General features: G+C 37.9%; 1 protein-coding gene across 5 annotated transcripts in view; it reads left to right on the forward strand.

Annotated features, from left to right (window-relative positions):
- Positions 1 to 5,498, forward strand: part of CNOT2 (CCR4-NOT transcription complex subunit 2) — a 92,936-nt gene extending 87,438 nt beyond the window's left edge. For 4 of the 5 annotated variants that reach the window (XM_083802771.1, XM_083802772.1, XM_083802773.1 and 1 more), the window contains one exon: positions 4,340 to 5,498. In XM_083802771.1, coding sequence (XP_083658897.1) covers positions 4,340 to 4,426 — 87 coding nt within the window. In that variant the 3' untranslated portion in view covers positions 4,427 to 5,498. The other variant, XM_083802774.1, reaches the window with a different exon arrangement.
- Positions 5,499 to 9,680: the final 4,182 nt, after the last annotated feature.

A 9,680-nucleotide genomic window follows, 5' to 3' on the forward strand; every position in this document is an offset into this window, starting at 1 on the left:
TGCAGTTTTTTACTGTAACAGCTATATTATTAGTGAGTACTGGGAATATCCGTTCCTTAGAAGGCCATAATAGTAACTGCTCTTTTAGTGGTTTAATTAGTGCTCTTTTGAAGCAGTCAGACAAAAATGATTTCTGGTAAATTACTCTCTCTTATTTATATGTGCAAATTAAATTATTTTTCAAGGTGCTTTGTCAATTCATCTGCTGTTTAATGTATATGCTCAAATATAGGGCAACAGATTTTAATGTGCTTTGCAGAAGCTACACTGCAATTATTAGCTTATGTATTTATCTACAAATTAATAACATTTAATTTTTAAAGTTATACTGCATTACAATTGATACAGTGAAATGTAACTGTTTACTCTGGATAATATTACTAAATCTTACAGCTAAGTTTGTAAAATGCAAAAAACGTAATTTAGCAGGTTGTGAAAACCAACCTAGATACTGTCAAAACAAAGCCCAATAAAGTAGACTGCATAACTTCTTTCAAGAAAACAAATTTTTATTAAAGAATAGGCTCTGTTTTCTATTCCTACTTCTATTCGATTTCCTAAAAGAAGGAAATGCAGCAAAATAGCGGAGTATTGAGACAGTTCCTAAACTGTTAGATTTTAATTAATTCCACATTGATACGTGGTTTTACTTGTGAATGACAATTAACTTCAAATTCACCTTAAATGCCAAACAAAACCCAGGAAAATGCTGACTACAGATATGTCTCTGTATATGGTTTTTCATCCTAGGGCATGTGGAAAGTACAATATGGTTAAAGACACTTTGATTTTTCACTGAGGATTTGGCTTTGTAGTTTGCTGCTGTTGAGGAGACATGAAAGACACTCAAATGAGAGAGGAAGGGAAGTGGATATGAGACCAAAAATGCCTTCTACAATTGCACATTTACTGAAATCCTGATTTAAATTGTCTGAAGTATGAACTGTCTGGAGTTTCTCCTTTGAAAAGTAAGGAGAATTAATCCTGGTTAAAGAGAAAAAAAAATCTAAAACCTACTTTCGTTTTGTATTTATGAAGTGTGGAGTTCTTTATGGGAGAGAAGGTTAAATTTCCAAGTGTTTATTTGCTTGTAAGGGTTGCTGCCTGTATTAAATTACTTTCTATCATTTTAAGATCAATATTAATTTACATATTTTTATAATTGCTAGAAAGTTAAATTTGTTCTTCTAATAGAAATGTGCCATAGCATTTTAATTTAGTCCCTAATTTAACCTTGGGTCTTTGCATCCATCCTTAATTCAGTAGAAATGCTGCTTTTTTGGTCCCATTTGAAATTTCAGCAATCTCCTTTGATGGATTACACAGTCCAGAATATTTTGTCTGGACACTCAGACACTTCCTATTCAGCAAACCTTATTTTGATTTACTCTATTAATGCTATGGATCACCTTAACCAATTCTCTTCTATCTTTAGTATTCTTACCTATTATTGTTTGTATATGTGCAGGCTGATGTAACTTTGCCATCAAAATAAGTTTTCGGAATGACACGAGAAGTGATTGATTTCATTGCATAGAACAATTTATTATTTAGTGTTGCACATGTGCTCTAAGTTTCCACACACTTACTAGTCATTATTCTTGGTTAATAAAAGGTATTTAATTTTTAATAATTGCTTCCATACGGAAAATAAAACAATTTAGCAAATGTTTGTCAATGGATAAGTGGCATTTCTACACCTCATTTGTATCTGTTTATATTCAAAAATATCAGTGCTGCTGTTCACATCCTAAACTATAGTGGCCCCTGGGATCAAAAGTAAAGCATAAAGTACATGTAATATAAATATTTTTCTATATGTAATAAATAATTGCCTTTTAGTTTTCAACAAATTTTGGTGAATGAGTTCTTTTTTTGATATTGTCAGATAAAACTTCAGGTATTCTTAAACACTGCTGGATATTGGGCTTCAGCACTGCTGACGCAGGGATATAAATCAAAAGGCTCTTTCAAGCCTTTTACTTTAAAAAATCAATGGCAGTTTGAAGTATCAACTCGTACTTCTAAAGCAACTTTGGTAGCTCAAGCTACCGAGCATTTCCTTCAGACACACACCTCACTCAGAGCAGCTACTGCCGACAGTGGCATGCAACCCCAGTAAGTTTGGAAATCCCCTTTTTTAGGTAATTGGTACTGTCTTACCAGTTTAAGTAGCTGTTTTCCATGTGTAATTTCAAGGGTGTTTCAGAGCCTGTGGAGGTTCAGGTAACCGATATGCGCTTTTATCATTAACCTTTTCTTTTGTTTACAATTCTGATAAACAATTCCCCAACAGCTGACAGTAGATTGATAGTAATCTGCAGACCCTTCCATGGTTATGTGCACAGTGAAAACTTTGAAGCCAGGAATGGGAGAGAAGTTTGCGAGGTATTTTTCTATTTATAAAATTACATCAGATTTACTGAAGACCCACCCAACGTAAACCAGCTTTTGGCACCAAAATACCTGCATAGATTTGTACACCTCGATCTTGCCTCTGACAAAAGGAGAGAACAGGCATTTCTTCAGTACCAGCACGTGTATGGCTTTGTACAAGAGGAGAACATACACCAACAGATGCGTGGTGTTGATCAGGATTGCCAAAAGCAATTGACTTGTATGCGTAACTTGAAGGCTACACAGGGTGTAGTGCAAAAAATAAGGAAAGAAAAAAACGGCTGGAGCAGACAGCAGAGAAGCAAACACAAGGTAGACATGCAATGCGTCAGTGCAGATGGCTATAACCTCACATAAGCTGTGCTAAGATTTTCCAGGTTTAGGTACAATATTCTCTGGGGAATACAGACTTACTGAATTCGTAACATTTTTCCCTAATTTATTTCATTACCATGGTCAATGTACCTTTTGTGCTAGATAGACCTTGTTTTTGCAAGAGAGATCTGGGAGCTGGTTTTCCTAGATGTTAATTCTGATCTTAAATTGACTTTTTCTTTAGTTTGTCTACCTGCAAAAACTAAAATACTACACTATTTAATCACTTGAGGGAGAGTTCTAAAGTAATCTGTTCGCTACTCTTAGTGTTTCTACTGGTGCATAAAAGGAGTGGGATAAGTTTTCTCTGTAGATACAGATGATGACCTGCTGAGGTTCACCATGCAGTTAGACAGAATAAATGACTATGTGTGTCCAAGGTATAGCTGCTGAATTAACAGGAAGTAGCCTTAAAGAAAATTGTGCACCTTCCACTTACTCTGCTTCTTGAATGAAGATAAAATGGGGAGGAGACACAGTTAAGCTGCTGAAAGGATCTGAAAATGTAAGATTTAAGTAAGTCCTTGTACATTTTTGCATGTATGAAGTAACGAGCACCACATGTCAAAGCATACTGATTAGGGTTGTGGGCACAAGTTAAGGTCACCGGGGGGGGTAAAAAGTTTTTTTCAGTGTAGTAATCAGGGTGCATTTAGACACCAGGGCTGGTTACAGCCTGATTTGTAGTGACTGCTATAGTCAGATTAAAAACTCCTGCTAGATAACTTAGATATTTTACAATTACGCAACGCAGACACCCTCAAACAAGTAAGGTGATTGTGCCAGTGAGACACTAAAGCTACTTATTTATGTATCAGTAGCTTGTGTGGCATCTGAATACATAGGAAAAGGTTTTTATTTGATATGTTTTTTTGTAAAACACCGGGTGAATTTCTCATGAAAGATGTTGATATTGTGATATAATAGTGAGGAACTCAGGAAGTGCAGGAGGGTTGGCTAAGTCTGAAGCTTAATTTTGAGTATGAAATGTGGTGGAATATTTTGTTCAGCTCTGGCTTAAGTAGGTTTCAGTAGTTTGTCCCTAGCATTTTAGGTCATGTTTCCCAACGTTGTACTAAGGAGAAACCTAGCTAGTTTAACTTGCGCTTGGGCCTGGTAGTATTACACAGAATATCTCAAAACTTCGGATTATCCAAAATAAGACTCCTTCTGTCTTTCAACATTTCAGACATACACTTTTATTCATAATTCAGCTCATGCAATGATTGTATGTGTGTTTTATGATTATACATGTATATATATATGTAATTGAGATCATACCAGAGGTTTTGAGAGTAATGTATTGTTTCATTTTTAAAAAGAGAGAGAGAAGGAGCCCGTACATTGCAGGTGTGATGGCTCAGGATGTTGAGTTTTTTCTAATTAAAATGTAGAATCCCAGATAGAGAAATCATGATTTTTTTTGCCTTAAGGTATATGAGGACTTGATCTCTTCTGTATTTGTGCTTTTCAAACATGGCTTGTAGAAAACAGTTTTTGACAGTTAAATGATATGTTGTTTTATTTGGCTTTGTCTTTTTTTTTTCTTTTTTCTTTTTAATTGTAGGAGTTCCATCTGGAATATGACAAATTAGAAGAAAGGCCTCATCTGCCATCAACCTTCAACTACAACCCTGCTCAGCAAGCCTTCTAAAGACTTCCCTTTTCTTGGGGTATGGCTGTCTCAGCACAATACTCAACATAACTGCAGAACTGATGTGGCTCAGGCATCCTGATTTTAATTCCTTGAGGATCTGGCAATTGGCTCATGCGAAGGGTCACCATTTGAGGTCCTGCCTTACTAATTATGTGCTGCCCAACAACTAAATTTGTAATTGTTTTTCTTTAGTTTGAGCAGGGTCTGAATTTTTGTTTTTGTTTTATTTTTTTGCCAGCAGACAAGCTTGGGTCTGTAAAGACAAGCGAGTACACTGACAAAAGTTTACCACTTAGTTTTCCAAAATGTAAAAAGGAGGAAAAAAAGAAAAAAGACAAAAAAAAAGAAAAAAGACAAAAAATTAGACAACAAAATTTGCATTGTTCATTGTAGCACTATTGGTAATAAAAATGTTTGTGCATTTTTATGTGAAGATCCTTCTCGTATTTCATTTGGAAAGATGAGCAAGGTTTGCTTCCTTCATTTTACTTCCCCTTCTGTTTTTGAAAGGCAGTTTTCGCCAAGCTTAATGCAAGAATATCTGACTGTTTAGAAGAAAGATATTGCCACAATCTCTGGTTAGTTTCCAGAGTTGTGTATTACTGAGCTTCATCTTTCCAGAATGAGCAAAACACTGTCCAGTCTTTGTTACGATTTTGTAATAAATGTGTACATTTTTTTTAAATTTTTGGACATCACATGAATAAAGGTATGTATGTACGAATGTGTATATATTATATATATGACATCTATTTTGGAAAATGTTTGCCCTGCTGTACCTCATTTTTAGGAGGTGTGCATGGATGCAATATATGAAAACGGGACATTCTGGAACTGCTGGTCAGGGGACTACTTTGTCGCCCTGTGCACTAAAGGGCCAGATTTTCAGCAGCCAAGGACATCCATACCCAAGTGAATGTGATGGGACTTAAGTGAACTGAGACAATTCACTCTGGCTGTTTGAACAGCAGCGTTTCATAGGAAGAGAAAAAAAAAAAAAGATCAATCTTGTATTTTCTGACCACATAAAGGCTTCTTCTCTTTGTAATAAAGTAGAAAAGCTCTCCTCACTGCAGTGTTGACTTTGATTTGAGATTGTGAAATTATTTCTTCAACAATGAAAAATGGAAAAAAAAATTGAAGTATTAAAACTATCAAGCTGTACAGTGGTTAAGGCACTTGTTGAAGAGTCTTTTTGCTGCTGACAAGTAATTTTATGAGAGATTTACGTTTTTTTCTACAGTAGGCCGTAAAGTTTGGTCATCTTGGTTTGAAATCCTCAAAAAAAAACAACAACACAAAACACATCATTTGTCATTTGTACAATGGGGGGGTTGGTGACATTTCATATGATAAAAAGATGCTTCAAGAACTCATCACAGAAGGAAAGCTTTGAAAGAAGCTTGGTTTAGAGCTGATCATACCTCACTTCCAATCTGGTAATTTCCCACTTAAGATAGATACACGTTTCATTAGATGATCACTAGTACTTGGACTTCCAGACGTGAACAAACGTGAATATACACGGTATGTGGAAAAAACACAACTCTTCTTCAGAGTGAAAGAAGGAAAACCTGAACCATTTGGATAGTTTCCTTTCTCCTGATGTGACTGATATTTCTGCTTGAGTTGCCTCTAGTGGTGCAAACCATTTCAAAATACCTGAAGTTACCATATAAGAAAAAATAGCAAAGCAATGTCAGTAATTTTTTAAAAATTATTATTTATTTTTAGGTTTTAAGCTATTTTTTATATAGTGCAAAATAGCTTCATGGAATTTATTGAACTGTGAGCATCTGAAATTGACCATTCAGATGTGTAGCACTTTTAAATTGTACACTTTTATGTGTAATATAAGATGATAGACATAAAAATGCCAATGATCATCTTATTTAATTGAACTGCTTCCTCAACTTGAAATAAGGGATGTTTATAATCCAGATAATGATTAACACAGCTAAAAACGTAGCAGCTTTTTTGTTTCTCAGAGTGGATACAAACATGTATACATGTATTTGACTACTCAAGCATACAGTTCTAAATTTTAAACAGGATATTTTCTAAAAGTGTCTTGGTCACTCCATGATAAATGCATTTTTTTTATTTATTATTTCTTACTGCTAGAGGTCTTCTGTGACCTTAGCATTTTTGAAAGCTTCCGGAAATAACGTTTACTACTTCAACTCGCTTTTTTTTCTTACGATTTTTGGGTTGTTTGTTTTCTCCACAGAGCTAGTCTTGTGGAATTTAATGCCAGATATGATAAGGGGGCCAAAACCAATTACATTAAAAATAGTATCTCATTAGCTAAATACCTTCGATACTTCAAAACCAAGCTGAAAGTGAGACCCATGTTTTCCAGCGGGTTACTGCAGTGATATAGTTGAATTCAACTGTACCGTACTTCAGACATGCAAGATGCGGGATTCTAGCAAACTTCTCAACTGTTAGCAAGGAACTGGTGATCTGCTCTTCCCAGGGGAAGCACAAGCTGTCCCTCACTTGTATTTTGTGTGATTAAATACGTGTACACAGAAACTTTAAAATCTGATATAATTTCACGTTGCACCCTGGGCTGAAGCAGGAGAAACAGTTTTAGATATAAAAGAAGGTATCAAATTGGAAGCACTTGGTAGCCTGATTCCACATCAATTATGAAAAAAAATTGAAAACCTTATGCTGCCTTTTTTTGTTTTCTGAAAGGAAGAAAAACCTCATTTACACATGGGTGACTGAACTGAACCAGAGATTTTTAATACCGACAGCTACGGTCTGAGGCTTTTCTTACATCTTTTTCACTATCACTATGAATAATGGCAGATAATAGAATACTACTTTAAAAATACTTTTACTTGAGGTGTCTCCCCCCATAATTATGGTGTTGTAGAACATGCAAGGTAAGTTCTGAGTAATAAAACCAGTGTTCTTGGAAACAAATAGAAGCACTCATACTTCTGGCTCGTGGAACAGATGCTCTCACTTCATCTCATCGGTGCTTTCTGCCACACTGAAAGGTTATATTTTCACAGCTGTTACTCAACCCACCCTGCTTGTGAGTCCACCTAATTTCCAGGGCATCCCAGAGGAAGGAGGTAAGGACAAGCCACCTTAGTGTTCAAAAAGAACCAAAAAATCACTCAGGCCTTAGTGCCTGGTGCCACACATACTTAAGTACCTTCAGATGCTTGATTAGTCTAACTGAATACACTAATGGGAATCTTGTAGATGCTCAGATGCTCAAGTTGTTGAACTGTTTTGCATGTGACTGTGAGCTCTGTTACTTAAAGTTTGTAAATCCTCTCTACCTAAGCCAGTATTTTTTGTACTTTTCTGTTTCCGTTTTAGTTTCCATGGGGGGGGGGGAATAGAAAGTTTGAGAAACTACACAAAATACATGTGTATTGTGGTCAGACATGAAATTGGTTTCTGAGAATGCTTGCAGCGTGCTGGCAGGCTCTTTCTGTTACCTGTAACGAGACCATAAACCACCTTTGGATTGACTTAAGCAGTGCTGACAGGCAGAGAGGTCTGTGCGGCAGCCAGCTCAATCCTGCTCGGCGCATAGGTGGCAGTGGCTCTTGAAGAAGGGTATTTGGTTTCTAAATAATGTTGTTTTAAAGATATGGGTATATATCACCTAGAAGGAACATAAATAAATAACTTTCCTATTATTTCTGAGTAGAAGTATTTCTGTGGCTGGATGTTGACTGAAACAAAAAACAGAATTTGGTTGCCCCTCTTTGCCATGCTCAGAAGAGCTTCCAAAGGCACAGTTCGGATGCTAAGTGTGAGGTAGCTGGACAGTGCTTTTATTTTAAGATGATAACTATAACAATTGCTTCTACTAAAACAAGATTTCTAAATGTGCTTACTTTTCAAATATATCCTTTCATGTTTCTCAAAACTTGCTGCTGCCTAAAAATTACACTAGTAGAATTTGAACGTTGGTGAAGCATGCAGGTTGGGTTGAGCAGCTAATCTGCAGGGATGGATGGCTGATGCTTTTGTTTTCAGAGTACCAGGGTTAAAATGCTGTTTTCATCCCTCCACCCCCCTCAGTAAACATGCATGCTCTCATTTCTGCAGCTCTGAAAGCTTCTGGTGCATTTGAAAGGCCAGAGGAAATGCAGGTAGATGCGTTATTTTGTATCTGTGGTTTGAATGACTTTGGTAGCTTACCTCTTCAAACCAGGCCACTGGGGTTGAACTTTGTTTTGAAAGCCATGTTAAAACCCATTGAGCAGTGGTTTTGAACATTACTGACTCAAGCCGCTTCAGGATTAGCAGTGCTAACTGTTCTTGGATCTTATTTTCCTAGACTCTGGTTTATCTTTTGCAGTTCATACTGCCTTACCAGTATTAACATGACAGCGTTGTATGTAGGTTTATGTCAGAATTTTCTGCAAGAAGACTTCTTTCAACAGCCTCTGGTTTAAATAAACAGATGACTGTACCACGCTTCAGTACAGCAATAAACTGGCCAGTTTTCACAGTTATCTGCAACATCCTGCATCGCCTGCAAAACGTTCCTGATAAGGAGCAAAGGGAAGCATCCTGGAGCTGCTCTTTCTGATGCAGACCTTGCTGAAAATTTTTGGAAACCCTTCAGTTTTTCTCCACAGCTCTTTTTCGGATAAAGGGTTCGTTTTTTCCCCCGCCCCAGGATGTGTTTCTACCAGCCAGCTGTCATCTTCCTCCCTTTGAAGTCAGCTTTACTTCCTGTGGGGTGTCACGGCGTTGCTTTCAAAAAGGCGTTTTGTTGTTGTGTTTATACACATCGTGGTTGTTCAGAAAAGCAGCTTGCTACTGGCGCTGTGGTGGAAGACTGCAAGAGCTCCACGACGGACATTGTGGGCACCACCACCAGGCTTCCACAAGGACACACACGTGTGGCCTCGCAGAGCTCATTCGCATCCGCCGTCCCTTGCCAGCGTGCGTTCACACATCAGGAGAGCCTCCCACAAAGACGGGTGTGGAGAAGCTGTCCCATCGCTCCGTTGTGCTGGACGATGCCCGGTTAACGTGGACTGCCACTCGGGCAGGTCGGCGGTGCCTTCTGCTGCCGAGGGAGGCTTACGCAGCTCCTCGCGTCCCGCACAGGCCCAAGACGGAGGCATCCCCTCCGTGTGCCACACAAACTGCCCTCTGGCCTGTAGTTGGGTGTGGGCCCCTCGCTCTCAGGACAGGTAAGCCTGTGTGCTGGTAACAGGGCAGGAATGGGCTGACAGCGAGCAGGCAGCAACTGGCCCGG

Source organism: Anser anser, assembly GCF_964211835.1.
Source record: "Anser anser genome assembly, chromosome: 1".
NCBI classification, from domain to species: Eukaryota; Metazoa; Chordata; class Aves; order Anseriformes; family Anatidae; genus Anser; species Anser anser.